The sequence below is a fragment of the Hydra vulgaris genome, chromosome 01, assembly GCF_038396675.1.
Source record: "Hydra vulgaris chromosome 01, alternate assembly HydraT2T_AEP".
Taxonomy (NCBI): Eukaryota; Metazoa; Cnidaria; class Hydrozoa; order Anthoathecata; family Hydridae; genus Hydra; species Hydra vulgaris.
This window is the reverse complement of record NC_088920.1, coordinates 5,562,894-5,583,488: the sequence shown is the minus strand read 5'-3', so window position 1 is coordinate 5,583,488 and position 20,595 is coordinate 5,562,894. Positions and strand designations below refer to the sequence as shown.

General features: G+C 25.0%; 1 protein-coding gene across 1 annotated transcript; it reads right to left on the bottom strand.

Moving 5' to 3' along the window:
• Positions 1-1,246: 1,246 nt before the first annotated feature.
• On the bottom strand, positions 1,247-18,602 carry LOC136073999 (NACHT, LRR and PYD domains-containing protein 3-like). The gene is made up of 2 exons (XM_065786296.1): positions 17,207-18,602; positions 1,247-1,949 (listed from the first exon to the last, which is right to left on the bottom strand). Exons 1-2 carry the CDS (start codon positions 18,600-18,602, stop codon positions 1,360-1,362), a joined length of 1,986 nt encoding a protein of 661 aa, XP_065642368.1. The 3' UTR covers positions 1,247-1,359.
• Positions 18,603-20,595: the final 1,993 nt, after the last annotated feature.

The following is a 20,595-nucleotide window of genomic DNA, read 5'->3' as shown; positions in this document are numbered from 1 at the left end:
AATCCTGAGGGCGTTTATGCATGTGTGTGCGTAGAGGGAAACTATACCCTCTACTCCCTATGCCATACATCCTTTTATGTTGGCAAATTAGGATCTTTAGTCAGAACTTTAACTTTTTATTGATTAGCTGGTTAATTGTGATAAATTAAAAAATCGAGGTATGTACTTCTAAATTGAACCCTTCCCCCTCCCCCTTTACGCTTTTTGAAGACCTCCCCCCTTCCCCCTATGAGCGTACGTACTAATTTAGACGACCCCTTTGAACTATTTGTTGATCGTAAAAAAAAAGGTTTAATTAAATTTTAAATAAAAATTTAACAAAAACAACGAAAACTATTTTTAAAAAAATATATTAGCTTAAAATATTTGTTTTAATATTTATTGAAATTTTATATTTTATAACATTTTGATCGATTAAATAAAATTCAAAGACGGTTTAAAATAAAGTAAAAACGTGAGATGAAACGTGAAATTTCGAACTGAAAAGCTTCGACGAAAAATTCTACTAAACCATCGAATTTTTTTATTTTCTTGACGACGCATATCTCTAAAATAAACTTTCTTAAACAATGGCGCAAACCTTGAAAAAATATTTTTTATCAACATTAATTCGTGTAAAAAGTGTATGAGTGCAATCTAATGTATAAATAATTTTTATATATTTTTTCAAAATTTAACCAAATCAAAAACTTATGATTATATCTTAAATATAGTAGGATACTATTTGAAAAGAAATTGATAACAAAATTAAAAAAAATATATTTAATTTGCATATTTAGTAAAAATTTTTAAACATAATAAAAAATAAAAGTATACCCACATATAAAAATATACATAAAATATTTAACAAATATTTATAAACAATATTATTTAAAAAATTATATTATTTAAAAAATTAAACATTAATAACATAATAATTAAAAACTGAAAATATAAAAATATAAAAAATAAAACAATAATAAATTTTGAACCGTATTTTAATACTTTAAATATTTTAATATTTAACCGTATTTTGTACCGAAGTTTAAAAAGCATAATATTATTATTAATAATAACAATAAAAAATAATTATAACAATAAAAAAATTATAAAAATTTATATACCATAATAATAGTTATATTTAATAAATTAATAATTTGTTAATTTATATTATAATTATAATTGTTAATATATTTAAAAACGAATTATTTTATGATATTTTATTAATAAAAATTTAAACTTTTAAATAATAAATCTAATAAACTAGTAAAATTAATTTGCATATTTAAAAACATATTTATTATAAATTAATACATTAAATATTTCATTATTAATTTATAATTATTGTTTTTTTTTAATATATTTAAAATATTAAATATTTTATCGTGTTGTAAAGTTTTTTAATTCATCGAGGTTACTAAAATATTTTTCACGGTAACTGATCTTAAACTTCTTCATATTCGAACAACGAATCCATTCACAAATTTCTTTATTAAAATCAATGTCTTTGTGAAGTTCAAGATGTAATTCTTCACAAAGATTAATCCACGGAAGAAAATTTTCTTCAAAATCTGTTTTTGTTATAAAATAATGTGAGATCAATAACAACACTTTAATCTTATCTTTCGGTTTCCATCCTTCGAAATTAATTGGACGCCAAAAGATGACTTCGCGAACATTAGTTGAACATTGTATTAAAAGTTTTTTTTCTTCATCACTTAAAATATTTTTATAAACACTTAACGACCATAACTTTCTTCCAGATTTTAAGTAATGATTTATGAAATAATTTTCGCAAGAAGTTAAGTAAGAAGTTTTTCCATCGTCAATCGAAATACACCATCCAATCTCCCAATCTCTCAATCGTTTATCAACAATTGATTTTATTTCATCAGTAAATGATGATTGACTTTCATAAAAACATTCAATGAATAAATCATCATCTTCATCTTTACTTTTTCTTAGACGATCTAAAGTAAAATTAAATATTAATTATAAAAATAAACAAATAAATTATTAAAATAATAAATTATAACATTAAAAATTATATACATTATAATATTCTACATATTCATACATATAATTTTATTAATTTTATGAATTTAATGATCGAATAAAAAATCATATATATTTTTTATATTTATTAAATAGATTATTTTTTACATAATAATATTATATACACAAATAAATATTCATTTAAAATGATATATAAAAATATTAAAATAGTGAAACTTTTAAATAAAATAATTCTTTAAAAAAAATTATAAAAATATAGACAATTTTTTATTTTTGTTAATTTAAACATTTCATCACATTTTTAAAACGAAATAATTTAAAAATAAGTTATAAATTAAATATATTTAAAATAACATAACAAAAATTATTCATTTATATAACTTGAAAATACTTTCTTTTATTCATATATTCCAGGAAAATTTCGTCGTTAGGTTGTTTTAATAAAACATAAAACATTTTATTAAACAAGTGAATGTTTTTTATAAATCAAATTTCAAAAGAAATTTTGTAAAAAGATTATTTGTTCATTCGATTTCGACGTTGATTATAAACTTTGACGAATTTATTTATTTAAGGACGATTTATAGTGAGTTCGTAAAATACTGAAACTTTCAACAGGTCAAGTGCAGGAATAAAATGCAGAAAAAAAAGTTAGGAAAAATATTTCGCACTTTATTCACATAATTAACCCGTTCAAAATATCCGCATTTTCGCATTTTATCTGTCTTCCAAATGATATATTTTTATAAATTTTATAAGATAAAATATACTATGTGATACAAAATGCGTTTCTTGATTTATACTGAGCGATTAAAGTCTAAACAGAAATACGCAAGACATAAAAAACAGCTGTCATGGTGAATCACAAAGAAATAAGAAAGATTCATAATAAAGCGACATTTACAAATCATATTCAACATTATTTCATCATTAAAGCATAGCTACAAAATGTAATATAAATATAATATATTAAAACAAGCAACAAACATACCTTAGATAAACCGATAATCGATTAAATTTAAAAATTACCATAAAATCGCATCAAATGACATATTGTTTTAAAAAGTAAAAAATAAATCCATGTAACAAACATTTTAACGTAAACAAGAAAATAATTTCTCATTCACAACTGTTTCATAAAAACAATATTTCTCTGAAACTTTTTGCAAAAGAAGCACAGGTTCATGCCAGAATATTTAACTTAGACGAACTGTCGACTTACATTAAAAATAGTACCATATTGTGCAAATGTTGTAAACATATAGAACGAAAAAGGAAACGATTAAAAACAGTCGGTTGAAAATGCAATTGAATAATACCTCAGTATGTTATAAAAGTAGTATGACATAGATACGTACATACATTTATTGAAATGTACTAGTTTTTGGCATACAAAAGCATGGCAAACATTTTTTAAAGTAAAAAATTTGTAAAAACAATGTTTTCCACGCGACGATAACATACTTTTTGCAGTGTAGAGCTTTTGTGCCGAGATGATGTGTTAACTTAAGAATTTTTTAAGGTTTATAAATATGCATTTTTATTTTGCACCACTAACGTTTTGAAGGCAGGTTGATTTCTTTTTCAACATATTTATTTAATTTTTTACATCTATTTTCAATCTACTTTTTAATTGAAAAACTTACTCTTTGATACTCAATTATCGTATTTCCAAGAGGAAACTCATTATATTTTCATACGTTAAAAAAAAACAAAAACAAATTAACGAATACAAAACTTCAATTTCGTGAAAGCGATATTTTCAGGTTGCAATATTCTTGTAAAAAATTTTCATACACAAATGGAGATGAAACAATATAAAATCGTTCGTTTTTATAAAATATTTCACCATTTTCATATTAATTTAAAACTCTTTGCATTAACATATAACAATTAAATATATAAATAGTTTGAAAATTATAAACACGTATCTATGAGCTATGCTATATTAAAAAGAATAAGCTTAGAGATAGAAATCAAAATATTATAAAAAATGTTACATTCGATTTAAAGGTTTATATATTTTAGCAATTTAATCTTGCATATTTATAATATAATTTAAATAATATATCCACAACAAAAAAATACTTATTATCATCAATCCTATACAAAAGACAGTCGTCGTAAGTTATTGTTTTAGAAATATATAAATTTAGTTTTAAAACAAAAAACTTTTTTAATAAAAACAAACAAATGAATATAAAACTGAAGAATTTACTTACGAATATATATTACTATATATAAATTACTTACGAATTTTAGAAAGTTTTGTTACCCGTGTATATTTTAATAAACGATGGTGAGTTCGTAAAACTTTTTAAGAAAAAAAAAACGTTAGGTTGTATATACTTAAAACTAGACGATCGAACTTTAAAAAGATCTTTTCGCAAATTCGAATAAAATTTGAATCAACCGTTTAGTTTTTTAGAATGATTTCGTAACTATCGCAACCGTTTTTATGAAATATATAGTCTAATAAATGTCGAAAATGTCAATAATGTACCTCCAAATTGCTTAGAGTTGACAAAACATACATTAATTAAACACACATATAAGTTAACTGAACCAAATCTAATCTAATTATGCCTTTCCAGGTCTCACGAAGATTTTTTATATTTTCTGAAAAGAATTTTTTGAAATGTATTTATTTACTCAGTTTTATTAGATTAATCATGGTATATTTATATACTCAGTTTTATTACATTAATTATGGTATATTTATTTACTCAGTTTTATTACATTAATTATGGTATATTTAATATACTCAGATTTATTAGATTAATTATGGTATATTTATTTATTCAGTTTTATTACATTAATTATGGTATATTTAATTTACTCAGTTTTATTACATTAATTGTGGTATATTTATAGCGTTTAAAGTTGTTAGTTTAATTATATTTTAAAAGAAAGTAGGGGAGAGTGGGGCAACATGATATATGGGGCACCATGAAACATTGTAATTGTGGAGGCATCTTAAGAGTTGTGACAACCACTTTTATATTGTAAAACAATTACTACTAGAGCTATGTTTTGAAAAAAAAATTTCATCATTTGACATTTTTAGGCCTGCGAGGGGTCGAAATTTGTGTTTTTTTGAAGACAAAGTAATTTATTACTTTTTAAAGCTCATAAGTTTTAAGGTACATTATTCATTGTGTCTATCAGTAAGTAACATTATTTTGTAAGTTTCAAAACATAAACTTTTTACTTTATTAAACAAAATCATTAAAATAACAAGTTGATACTAAAAATAAAGCAACTGTTTTCTTTTAGCAAGTCTGGGGTAACTTGATACAGCATTTGTGGGGGGATGGGGGGGGGGCCTAAAACTGTAGAATAGTACTCCACTGTGTCAAAAACAGTTTTTAAAATCATTTCTTTTAATATTTATAGCCAATTTTAAAAAGATTTATGTAAATAAAACAAAAGGAGATCCCATTTCAATACAAAGTCATCATTTATTGACACTTAAAAATGACATTTAAAACAATATATTATCTGGTCTTCTGAAATTTGACTTGGACAACTGGATGCATTATTTGGGTTATAAATATTATTTTGTTTATATATAAAAAAAAATTCTGCTTTTTCTTTTATGTTTTATACTTTTTATTTACTTTTTTAATGATGCTCATAGTGTGTTTCAAGGTACCCGATGGGTGGGGTACCTTGAAACAAATTTCTAATTTTACTTTAACTAGTCTTACAAGTTTAAACTGTTATCTTTTGGTAGTTTATAGAATTTATTTTGTAGGCATAAATTTATTCTACAAATAAACCAATTGCCTGAAAGAAAAGTGTATTAAAAAAATTGTTAGGAAGCAAAAAACAAATGTGTGTCATGGTGCCCCACTCTCCCCTAAGCTTCACCATAAGGTTTAAATCACGTTAAAAGGTTGATAACATGTCAAATAATAAATTATATAATTTCGTTGGGGAACATAAACTATTAATGTAATTGATGTGAAATAAATAATAAATTATATATTTTCGTTGGAGAACATAAACTAATAATTTTATTGATGTGAAATAAATAAAACGAAAATAAAAAATTAAAAAATAAATTTGGTTACTGTTATTTTGTCTGACGTCATTAACTTAATTTAAAAGCCACAAAAAATGTGTAAAAACGCGTTTTTTTTTTAAAACGGAATTTACAGTTTTTAAATTAATATCAGTTACTTTAGTAATACCTATAAATGAAGCGAATATAAAGTTATATATTATAAATAATTTCATAAAAAATTTCTTATTATATAAACGTAACGAAGACAAGCAAACGATATATATATGTAAAATACTTGTATTTATTGTTTTCTTGATGTTTCCTATTTAAATAAGTTTTAAACCGTAACCGCTTTTTTTATAAAATGCTTAAATAATCTTTGAACAAATACGATATATTTACAATAATTGAAAATTCCATCACAATTGCTATTTTAAATAAAAGAGGCGCATTTATCAAATTGATATATGTTTCGAGTGACTATTTTAAAAAACTAATTATATAAGAAAAAAATTAAAAAAAAAAAAAAAGTTTCTGAATTCTTTGAAAAGAAGTGTAACATTTATATAATATTAATTTAATATGTTAATCATCATGTTCGAACATATCTTTTTGAACGTCAAAACCTGCTACAGTTTATACGCAATTTCCGCAATAGATTTTTATGGGGGGCAAAACAATTAGGTGGATGGCATTATACCTTGTTAATCGTTTATTTTGTGAATGTCAAGCATTTTTTTCTTTTATTTTCATTTCTTATGTTATCTTAGGATTGTTCTTAAATTGGGATTGTTCTAAAACGGTGTAAAATATCACTGAGTTCTTTTGGTAACCCTTATTTTTTGAACTTCTTGAAATAAGTTAAGACATCACTAATTCATGAGAACATCTCTTTAAGAAAACACTTCCTCTAACAAAAGGTTGAGAAAATAAAGTATTTTGGTTAGACTAATGGATTTTTAGACTAGATCTTGTTTGACTAATAAATTCCGCTATATCTTTTGAACTTTCAAGAATAAATAATCTCACACTATCATCCATTTTAGAGGCAAATAGGAGGAATTACTTACATATTAAAAAAAAAATGAACAAAAAAAATATCATTCAAAAATATAAATTAAAATGTTTTAATTATATGTACCAAAGGTTAGATTTATATCCAACCTTTGGTAATAAAGACTTTTCTAACCATTAACGCTCTGAGGCGCAATGTATCAATTTGATATTTTAATTAAAAAAAATACATCCCCGTTGAATTGAACAATAAATAATATCAAATTATGTCAACTTATTTAAAAATGTATTAACCAGATGTAAGTTTTTTTTAATTATAATCAAACTTATAAAATGTAACATATAATGGCGCAAAATCAATTCATATGAAGTGATTTAAACATGTTTGATGATGTAGAACAATAAAAGAAAGAAAAAAATAAAGCTACTAAAAAGCAGAACATTAAGTCATTACTCAAAAACATGTACAAGATAAAAATGATTGACGCGTATCATTTCGATCAAGCGCGCCCGACGGAGGGTTAAACTTTTGATGATTAACTCAAACCATGTAGTTAGTTTTAATAGTGTGTTGACATGAATTTTGCTTTTATTGCGTGTCGACACAATCAGTTACAATTTTAAAAATATTATATTTCGTTTACCGCGACGTTAAAAAATCCTAAACACCGAGATATTTATTGTAGGTATCGTATTAGCTTTATAAGCTTTATACAGCTTTTACACTCCATGTAAAAGCGTGCCTGACGTTACGAGTTAAACAAAAAAACATTTTCGCTTAAAAAGCATAATAAATTAACTTACTTTATAATAATGGTTTTTTTTTTAAAAGCTTTAAACTTAAAAAAAAATAAAATAAAAAATTGAATCTATCTTTCCTTTTTCGATTGAGGATATATTACAAGAGCAGATGCACCTTGTTTTATTCTTTTTAACTTTTAGCTTTGATAACAATCATTCAAACAAAAAGTAATCTGGTAATGTTATCAGTGAAACTATAGCTTTACTGATAGCCTTACATTTCTGTTTAAAAATATGATTTTGCCTGGTAAATTTGGTTTCTTGCATCTTCAATAAATTTAATTTGGATGAGAATTTATATCCCATCTAAATTCATGGTCCACAAATTGCTTCACTGATAGTATCAAAAAAAGCTATTCTTCTCCAATAAAAGACCTCTTATGTCTTAATTGACAAAAAATGCTTAAAAAAGCTCTTATTTCCTGAATGAAGCCATCTGTTTTGCATACTTATATTTTGAAATAAAACATTTTTGTTTAATATTTCTGCAAGGATTTTTTTAATTTTATAAACCAATATTCTGACAAATTTAAACTATCAGAAAAATTTTTTGGGAATAACTTATTTGAACTATGATGTATTTGTGCTTTTGCAGTTGATGGTTTGTGAGATCTGTTTGAGGCACACACAAGTTAATTTAAAAACGAAAAAATCTTTATAAAAGTATTTATCTCTGCTTAAGATAAATTAAAAAAAAAAAAAAAAAAAAAAAAAAATAAATAAAATAAATCGCTTTCACAAGGTCATAATTTATAAATATAGAATCATAATTGATTTCATCAAATTGAATTTTGGCGCATAACAGATAAAAACCATATAAATTGTAGATGAACAAAAAATTGTTTCAAAAAAACCTAAAGCAAAAATAACTTTACTTAAAAACATCTATGCGAACCTGTGTCTTGTGATTTGATAATCAGCACAACCAGCGAACAAATTGAAAAGTGAGTAATATTTTACACAATAAAAATTATTTATACAATCATTATATTATCATCACAACAACTATTATTACATTTCCACTATAAATACACAGAACAAATTTATATAGAAACTAAATCTGTTCTCTACTTAGTTATAAAGCATTTTAGCAACATTATACATGTTCGATCAGTAACTTTGTTTTCTTTTTATTTTTATAACTATTATAATTTAAAACTGTCGTAGTTTAAGTAAAGTTAAATGGGGAGCTCCAAAACTGCGATCAATCTTATTAATTTTAAATTAAATCTCAAATCAAATTCAACCAAAAGAAAATTTGCTTTTTATTTAAAATTTTTATTTACTTATGTTTTAGTTTTATTAACTATTGTTATGAATGTCAAATTACATTATTGCACCACAGACATTATGAATGTACATTATTGCACCACAGACATTATGAATGTACATTATTGCACCATAAACAATGTAGATTCGAAACTTAGATAATAACTTTGATTTCTCCTAAATCTTATCTATTCTTGTGGAAATAAATTTTAAATACTTTTTAAAAAACTATATTTCAAAAAAAATTAAGATGGTTTTAACCTGAATACTTGTAGTCTACTTGCATAATTACCCAGTAAACACACAAACGTCTATTAAACGTCAAAACAACATTTTGACGTTTAATAGACAATTAATAATACGTTAAATAGAAAATTAATAAACAATCCAGATTAACGTTAAGAGCAAACATCCATAAAACGTCTGAGTCCATTGATTTGTTGGGATTTAGGACGTAAGATTGTTGCGATAAGAACTTCCATGAATTAGAATGGCGCAATCGACACTCGCTAATTATTTATTTATAAGTCATTTTGCTTTCAGTTGTTGTAAGGAAGTGAATCTTGAAAACGCAAAAGTCTAACCCAATCATTTAGCCAATAAAAAATAATTTCCCAACGTTTTCCATTCCATTTTAACTATAAATCGCGTGACTTAAGCTGTTAGTCTTCTGACCAATGGCTTATACTTTATTATAATATAATAAACATTTATTAAACATCGATCAAACATTTAGAATAACCGCTTACACTAGTCAATTGTTAAAGTTGGATCGACATTTAATAAACGTATATATTAAAAGATTTAAAGTGTAGATTTTAAATCTACAAATGTTTTAGTTTAATTAAGGTCGATTAAAGGTTTACAATATTGACTAATGTAAGTCGATATTCTAAACGTTAGATCAACTTTAACTAAACGTATATATAAAAAGGTTTGAAATACGCATTTCAAATCAAGCGTCGATTTTTAGTCAATAATAGGTCGCTAAACGTTTTATTCATTTTTCGACCGATTTCAACTAAATATTGACCAACTCTGAACCAATCTGTGTTTACTGGGTAAGTTCACCTGGTCACCGTTTTAACCCTAATTTATGAAAATTTGATTGAGAAAATAACCTAAGAACACCAAAATTAGTATGTTTTGGTTACAACGAAGTACAAAAGAGCTAATTTCCTGCCTGATCAATGAAAACAAAAATTTTCTTTCATTTATTTTTTGATTAAAGAAGAACAATCTTAGGTAAGGGAATCTAATCAATTGGTAAATATAAATATACAACATAAGAAAAAATTCATATTGTTACAAGGAGAACCAAAATCTGATCAACTAGCGACATATTATTTCGCAGATCTGCAAACAAATTAACGAAAAAAAGACATAAAATAAAAAATAAATTTTTGGCCAAAGACCTGGCTTGTTTTATTTAGCAGGCAATGGAATCATAGGCTGATCAAAAGAATATCAAAAATCTAGATTTATTCAAGAATGATTTGCCAAGAATGCTGAAGAAGAATGAAGTGATATATTCAGTAACACAACCCTCAGAAAAAAAACTGAAACTATAGCAACAAAAACTGATAAAAAAAAAAACAGTTTCAAGCAAGAACTAGTGAAGTCTTAACCTCCAAAGATGTTATTTAAAGGCTTAGACAAGAACATAAAAAAAAGAAAAGAAAATAAAACAGAGAAAAATAAAACAGAACCTACATGATGATAATTTTTAGAAAAAATGTAAGTGTAGTAGAATAAAAAAAGCCAAGATCACACAAACTCAAACAAAACAATAAAAGTAAAAAAAAATCTAAGATTTAAAATATCTTTGTAATTTAATAAAATGAATTTTCTACTCATTAGCAAAACACGCCAGCTAAATATATATATATACATATATTTATATATATTTATAAATATATATATATATATATATATATATATATTATATATATATATATATATATATATATATATATATATATATATATATATATATGTGCACATATATACATACTTTGGTTTTAAAATCAAAAATGTAATATCACCATGGATTACAGTCTATAAAAATCTTCAAAACTCAAACAAAAATTATGCATATATTACTATAAAATAACATTACTTAAAAACATCTAAGAGAATCATAATTTAAGACATAATTTAAAAAAGATATTTTTGCTTCATTTAGCAGATAATGGAAGCATAGGCTGACCAAAAGAATATCAAAATTCTTTTGATCAGCTTATAAAAAAGGGAAGTAAAACCGCCAACAAAAAACAAAGCAGATGGACTGACACACTTAGATTAATTCCAGAACGATTTGCTAAGGACGCTTAAGAGGAATGATTCAGTAACATTACCCTCAGAAGAAAACTGAAACTATTGTAATAAAAACTAATACAAAAAGCAATTTCAAGCAAGATCTGGGGAAGTCTTCACCTTCAAAGACGTCATTTAAAAAAGTGTGGTTGAATAACAAAAGCCTAGATTACACACACAGATTCAGACAAAATGATACAAGATAAAAAAATGTAACTATTAAAAAGTTTTGAAAAAAAAACAAGCTAAAAGGTTTAAATAAACATTAAATTGCCATCATAAAATGAGGGCATCAAATTGCGGTCATAACAAGAGGGCATAACATGCATTAAATTGCCCTCATAACATGAGAGCGATTCCATGTAAAAACATCCAGGGCACAATAAAAAAATAAAAATAAGTTATGAATATTTCCAAAATTTTATCATTTTATTCCAAACGGTTTCAAAGACATGACTATTCAAACTTTGCCTTGAAAATGTTGTCCTTACTAGTTTAGTTAAAGTTGTTACAAAGAATTGTAAAGAGGTCTTTTCTTAAACAGAAAAAAAAACATGGAAAAATTTACTTAAACTTGTTTGTGATAAAACATAAAACATGAACAATTATGAAAAATAAAAGGCATAAAAGGTGGTACTCCTAAATGCCTAATACACAGAAGTTGATGTTTGATAATTTTTAGAAAATTTTCCTGTCCTTCCAAAGCTTATTAAGATCTTTCCCCCCCCCCTATTTTAAATTTTACTCAGGGATGTGGAGTCCCAAAAAGGACTCCGGTTTGAAAGTCACAAAAAGATTACTTCTTCCTAGTTTTTAGTATCCAGGAGCACTAAAAATATAAAAAAGCTTATGAACTACTAAAATAAAAAAATTAAATTTTTAGTTTCTAAACCAGGAGTCCTTAGGTATCATGGCAGCAAAGATTCCAGACCTTGGGCTTAAAAATAATAAGTTTTAATTAATTAAACCTTATTAACTTTTTACTTTTTGCAGATCATAAGTCAACCAACATGTTTAGAGCTTCTAGACACCAGAGACCAGGACAAAATAGAGATACAAAGAAATAATAATTTTTTGTTTTTTTATTGACCAGTGATAACGACTGGTCAATAAAAAAACAACTTTTTGTTATTCACTAAAAGTAAGTCAAAACTTGTTTTGTATAGTAATAAAAAATTCATAAAATATTTAGAAACAATAAATAAAAAAGTCAGATTTAAATTCTAAACTTCGTCATTTAAACTTATCTATTAACGATGCACATTTGACAATGTTTTTTATTTTAGTTTAAGGAAAGACCATTATTCCATTCTTTTATAAATCAAGTAGTCCCAGGAAAAATTTTAATAAATTTTTAAGGTATGATATTTTAAAACTACTAAGGAAACAGTAAAAACAAGTCAGCAACAACTAAAGGAACAACTTGATGTGGTCAAAGGTGTTCCAGTTTCATTACTGTCAGGTTACTCTCAGGTGTCTAATACAATGCGGGGTGGATGGGAATTTTTATCCAGATGTAATAAATGAGAAGAGATAGGAAGGGAAGGAGGGGACAGAGGAATGTAGTCTCAACAGACAGGTGATTGGGAATTTGTTTTCTTCTTATTAGTGAGTTTATAGTTTCTAATTTTCAAGACCTAAACTGGCTTAAGTAGCTAAATTTTTTTGAAATTTAAGATACAGCTTCTTTATTCATAATAAGTAAAATTTAATAAATGGGGAGAGGGATCTTAATTAGCTCAGGGTGGTTGAAAAAACTTTCCAAAAATTATTAAACACCAACTTCTGTGTATTTAGCTCTTAGAAGTTTTTCCTTTTATTTTTCACAATTCCTGATATATAAGTAACAAACTTAATTTAATTTGAGCATGTTTTTTCTGTTTAAGAAAAAAACCCTCTCCAATTCTTAACAACATAACTAAACTATTCAAAAACACATTTTCAAGGCAAAGTTTGAATAGTCATATCTTTGAAAAAATTTGGAAATAGATGATAAAATTTTGGGAATATTTATAAACTGTCAAAGTCTTTGAGTGGTGTAAAAATCAACACAATCTGAGACTTAGCGTTGCATTTTATAAAAAAAATTTGATGTTTTCACGCAAAATCGCCATCATAATCATAACAACTACATATCAATATCAAAATCAAACTACATATCATATCAAAATCGCCATCATAATCATAACAACTACATATCAATAGAAGTCACATCAACATAATTAACTTCATCATCAATTTAATCAATAAGAAAAAAATATTCTTTAAAAGTAACATAGTTTACAAATGATTCATTAGAAAATATGTTCAGTCAAGTTATTTTTCATAAATTTGAAAAACGCATCTATTGCATTTTTGATTTACTCAAAAAATACAAGTATGCACATTTTAAGGTAAATTTTAAGAAAAATTACTGGTAATATTAAAACCAAATAATGTGTTTTGAAAATTGTATCAAAATAAATAAAGAAATCTTATAGGATCCACATAATCTTAATTGGATCTAATGATCCTATTATAGGATTCACATAAAATAGTAACTGAACTAAATAATCTTAATTGGATCTAATTTAGCAAGAAATATTCCAAACACAAAAAATATTAATTTCTAATCTATTACATTAATTAATTTTGATTCTTTTGAATTATCATAATTAATTTCACATGGCCACTGTTACATCTAATCTCAGCAAGTTTGATTATGAACCATAGAAAACAAACATTAGTTTGTTTTGGTTGCAAGGAAGTACAAATTTTGACTTAATTTTGTCAGCCTGAGCTTTCTCCATTTTCTCAACATGTGAAACAAATAACTCAATCGCCTTTTTGCATATTAACCATAGTAAATTAACATTTTACTTGAAATTAAGAAGTATGATTTAAATAATAATTACAACTGTGTTACAACATTTTAAGATTACAACTGATTTTATTCTAATTTTTACACTGCAAAAACATGTCTGTTCATGAGAAAAGCTGCAAAAAAAAAAAAAAAAAAAAAAAAAAATATAAAAAAGTTAATATTTGAAATTCAATACAGATTTTTTTGTCAATGTTAAATCATTTTCCCAAGGCCAATATTATGTAATTTTATGTTGTGCAAGATATGGTTTTTAACAAAAATGAGATTTAATCATTTAAGCAAAAAATGAGATGATAACTGCAGAAGATTTTATTTATAAAGAATTTAAGACAGAATTTAAGAAAAATATTCCTTTTTATTCCATTTAAGCAAAAGATGAGATCATAACTGCAGAAGATTTTATTTATAAAGGCTAAGATGAATAAAAGTAGAGATTTGTCTTCTTTTATTCACCTTTTTCAACCAAAACTGCTGAAAATCAAACTAAAAAAAACTTCGACTAAAAAAGATTATTATTTATAATGCCGAATGCTGATGAAATTGTTGTTTATAAACTGATACCCAAGTTTTAGGGTAAAATGGTGAGCAAAAACATCTTCAACTTTATATTTATACTTAGTCCCATAAAGAGCAACACAAAAAATTCTTATAACTTCTTTGCAGACTGTGTAATGTTATGTCTGCATAGTTAAGAGTCTATATTACTTTATCAGACTATATTAAATATTCTGCAAAACTATGGCTTTTTAAACATAAATGATAAAATATGCCTTCTAGATACCAGATGTAGCCAAGAGATGTAGTCAAGACCAATTAATTATTGCTCAGACCAAGACATAACACTTTAAGACCAATACCAAGACCAAGACATCACAAAATCAACCCAAGAAATCAAGACCAAGATCTAGATTTGGACTCATAAATGTTCAACAAAGGATTCACACCTGCTTGAATACTACTAGGCCGTTAGCTAATGTATTATTTTACCATTTACACATCTTGGAAAAGTACCCATTTTACTTTTACTTATAAATTTATGAAAATAGAGTAAACCCTACTCTAATCTGATTTAAAAAAATATATATGCACACACTTTCTTCTGCAAATAAACTTAGAATGATGTCAGTTCAACCACACATCATAATTTAGATGTTTATCTTTAGTCTAATAACATGAAATTATTTAAAATGCCAAATAAGATGAAAAAATACTGGGTAATTTATTTACAAGTAAAATAATAAAAAAACCTAATAAATAAAATCATTTTAAATTAAAAACCATTTTATGCTTTTTTTAGTGATGTTAAAATAATACTTTGCAGGAGCAAAAATAAGAAATGAAGAAAAAAAATAGTTTTACCTAAAATTTTTTTTTTTAGGAATTCATTTTTAATTTTGTGTTGATTTTGACATTAAGAACTGTAATATTTCTTTAAGAAACATTTATTGCTTAAAGTCAACATTTTTATGGTTTAAAAAAATTTTAAACCATAAAAATTGTTTAAAGATTTAAATTCAGCATACAAAATAAACAATTATAGAAATAAAAACAATATATAAAAAAAAATTATAAAAACAAAAACAATATAAATAAAAAAAAATTTGAATAAAATTTTTGAACAATCTTTTAAAACTGATGATGACTTTATTTTAGAAAAATTAATGTTTCTGAGTTATTTCTTCAAAATGTTATTACAAAAATTAACGCTTGTTCATAAAAACGTAGTTAAAAATAATTTTTGCTCTCTAAAAGTTTTTCGATGAAGTTTTTTTTTCCATAGGGAAAAAAATTTAAATTTCTTGTCGAAGGGGTTTTAAAAGTGATTTCATGCTAAGAAAAGAATTTAAGTTAGTTGTTAAAAGCTTCATAAAAGTGAAATCAAGACAAATTTATCTTGCAAGCAATTTTTATAAAATATTTATATGTACTAAATCAAAAACAAAACATTTTAATAAACACTCTACAATTATTTATAATATTTTATTAATGATAATAAAAAAGATTTTGTCCACAAAAAACATATTTTCATATAAGTAAATATATGAAAAAATATTTGAAGGGTTAAAATAATTAATTAAGGGTTAAATTAATTTTGAAGGATTTGTGCAAACAGTTAGGGAGTTTTTAAATAACAATTTGTTTCTTAAGGAATCTTTTAATTAACCCTAAATTAAAAAAACAACCCCCCTCCTCTAAAAAAATTGAATAAACAATTAAAAAGTCTGACCTAAAAATAACCAAAACCACATCACTACCTTCAGCATTTATAAAGCGAGTAATGGTCACACAAATAATTATTTTTTGTCAAAATAGATAAAGTTTATATCTTTGAATTTTTATAGAAAAATACCTATCATTCTGAAATATATCAAATATAAAATAATATTTTATACCATTCAATACATTGTAAAAACAAAAATAAAGTAAAAAGCTTTATATCAGGAGTTCCCAGCCTTTTTGTACTCTAGAGCACACTCTAAAATATTGGTAGGGTGGCGGGCATCACCTATTTTTAATCATACGGTATGAGCATGTGGCTATTTCAGGTTTTTTGCGTGTACAAGAAGTGATGTGCAAAGAGCAATCCCGTTCCAGGCAAGAGTCTGGCTCGCAACTAGACAAGTAGCGACAGGTACTGTCAGCAAAAAAAAGCACTCATACATACAATACCGCAAACATATGAATGTATTTAATAAACCTAGGCACTCAAAAAAAAAAAAAATTCTAACAAATAAATAAAAATATATAACATTTTAATTATTTATGAAAAAAATTTTTCGCTGTCAAATAGTGGCTAGCACAAATCATTCCACAGGCGTCATGGTGCCCGGGACCACAGGGTTGGGAACACCTGCTCTATATTATTTACATCTTGTTGAACACTTGAATGACTATGTAAAATAGGCTCACAAAAACGCAACAAAGTTTTTTAAACTTACCCAAAATAGAAAACAAAAGTGAAGAATCTTTATAGGATTTATTTGAAGGATCTAGGTTAACAAGAAACTTTAGCAAACTGTTTGGGTTTTTATTAGCTAATCCACAAATCATTGATAAGCAACTCTCCAGCTTCTTATTGTCCATAATCTCATCACTACTTAAACAATTATATGCATATATAGATGCACAAAACTCCATTATTGTCAAGTGTGCAAACTGATAATAACAACCGAGATCTGTTTCAATCCTTTCTATAAATCCAAAAAAATTACCTTCATTTCTGTCAAAGTCATTAATAAAAGCTTGAATTTCATCTTTGGAAAAAATTATTTTATTGTTAACAAACATTTTATATGCAATTTTACAAATATTTAAAACATATTTTTTATTGGAACTGTCTTCCATTATCTCATACATAAATTTATTGTTTTTAATGATGTGTTTTCGCAAAAAGTATAAAAAAAGATTTGTATACAAATCTGTCATTGTCAAGAATGAATTTTCATCACTTTTTTTCGAATCACTAATAATTTTACACATGGAAGATAAATAAAATGGAACAGATGCCATGGCTTTTGCAATTCGAGACTCCTTTAAAGTTGTTTTTACAACTTCTTTTTTTTCTTCCACAACATGATTTTCTACATAGTTATTTATTCCATTTTCATTAAACCCCATTATTTGAATGGTTAACTTATCGCTATGTTCTGTAGAAATACTTTGGTATTGATCTATTGCATAAACTCTGCCAGCAATTACATGTTTGTATTTTTGAATTTCTTCTAAAGCATTAACAATTGGATAATAACAAGTCAAACTTGGATTTATTAACTCATTGAAATATTTGAATTCATCTAATCCATCAATTATAAATAGTGCAGTATGATTACTAAATTTAAAGTCCTTTACAATATCTTTGTAGAAAACATTTAGTAATTCATTTATGTTAGAAATATTTGGATATTGATTAAGTCTCCTGCATTCCAAATAAAAAACAAGTTCAACATTATTCCAAATTAAACCATTTGACCAATCAAGCAAACATTTTCTAAGCAACCATGTTTTCCCAATACCAGCTATTCCAGATATTAATATTGTAGATTTTTCTTTCGTAAATATATCCCTATATGGAATTGGTGTGTAACGCATTTGCTTTTCCAGAAATTTCTTTCGTTCAACACTAAAAACAGCATTTACTAAGCGTTCCTCTTGAGCACTCACTGCATCTACAATACATAGATCGACAAATTTTTGTATCAGATCAACATTTACAGATGCTTTTGATAGCGGTTGAAGTTCGCTAATTTTCCCATAAAATTTAAGATAATATTTTTTTAGTTCATATGTCAACAGATCTAAATAAAATAAAACAATTTCTATTACAGTAATAATCATGATTTTGCTAATGTTCATGATCATGATGATGCTAATCATTATTACTATAATTTTATACAAACATGAAATGATTATCAAAATATATTCTATATTAAATCTAACGAATTTAAATAATTATTTGTAAAGTTGATTTTTATTGACTTGAGATTGAAATCATTTTTAACAAACTTTTTTTTAGAGTCAATGTTATTTTATTTGATACACTTTTTATTTGTTATTATGTCTATATATAAACTTTTTATTTGTTTTTATGTTGACAAAACTTTCACTTTAAATTATCACTACGAACCAATTTTTTTTACTAAAATTTATTGAAATTATGACTTCTAGCAAAACCTAAAAATAGGGTATTACACAACTTTTTACTTTGCACAGCGGCCTCACTTGTCAAGTTTCATGTTTTGAAGTTAAATTGAGAGGGTTGTAACCACAATAATAATAATAAAAAGATTTTTAAAAAACTGCCTCCTTTACTGTATTGGTCTCCTTGGTCTTGCAGAGGTGAATAACATTAAAAAACAAATAAAAAAAACATATAAACATATAAAAAGGGGATGATAAAGTTAAACAATTTTTTCTGATCTTTTAATTTAATTTTTTTTTAATTTTAAACTTTTAAAAATATTTAATAAAAATGCATCTAAGAAAGTACTAAAACATCTCAACATAAAAAATCTGGTAAAATAAAGTATTAAGAATATGTATAGTCAATATTATATAGCGAATATTATGAATTAAATTAATTTTTATGATTTTTATTTGTAGTTATTAAGTATTGAAGTTAAACAGAAGTTTATTTTAAGTTAATGTTATATTTGATAATCTTTTTAATTTGTTATTATGTCTTACTTAAGCATAAAGTTGTTCAAACAAACTTTTTAATTATAACTGATTAAAGTTATTGCTAATAAAAACCTTTCTTTTTTTTTTACCGAAATTTCTTATAAAATTTTTTTTAAATTATAGAAATCCTTACTAAAAATTAAATTAAGCTATAAAAAGCTCATCTTTAGCAAAATAAAAAAAAATAAAAATAACTCCTATAAAAACTTTAACATCAAAGTATCAATGATTATCATATGATTCATAGGAGGTTATCATATGGTTCATAGAAGATTATCATAAAGTTCATAGGAGGTTATCATAAGGATCATAGGAGGCTATCATAAAGCTTATAGGAGGTTATCATAAGGTTCATAAGAGGTTATCATAAGGTTCATAGGAGGTTATCATAAAGGTATCAAAGGTATCATAAAAAGTTCCCTGACATCAAAAACATTAAAATACAATCAAAGGCAGAATGTAAGATGTCGTCAAAAACTTATTATAGTCAAGTCACAATAATTATAATGAAGTTTAAAATCATCATCATTATTGTTATTATACAATAATTGCCTTAGTTAATAGAAACCAAAAAAGAGAGCCCAGAATAGAAAATCAAGAAAGTAAGAAAAATAAAAAGTTTAAGAAAGCAGTAGACAAAAGACAAAAGTAAACTGCAAATTTTATGAGATGAAAAAACGTCAAAGCAAGTGAAAATACCAAATGATGTCCAAGGAAAAAACTCAATATTTGAAGAAAAATACTTGATGAACAAAAGTTTTAGAATATAAAGGAACTGTCAAAGCTAAAGAAATGGGGAGTATCAAGAGTTATGATACTCCCCATTCTTTTAGCTTTGACAGTCTTATGATGATAAGAGACTATAAATAGAAACAATGCTATGGCTAACTTTTGCAAGGAAATGTTTTAGAGCACGTTAGAAAAATTTAACAACTGAGTATACTATCTGTAGTAACTTAACAGGTTGTTTAAGACTACTTTAATCTAAGAGGATACTATATTGTGGTTTCAATCCTCTCTCAACTCTTTAACTCCAAAATACAAATCATGAGAAATAAGGCTGCTGCCCTGAGAAACAAATTAAGCGTGGAACTACCAGGGAAAAGAAGGGATCGAAATAAAAGCTGCTCATAATTCATAGATAAATTTA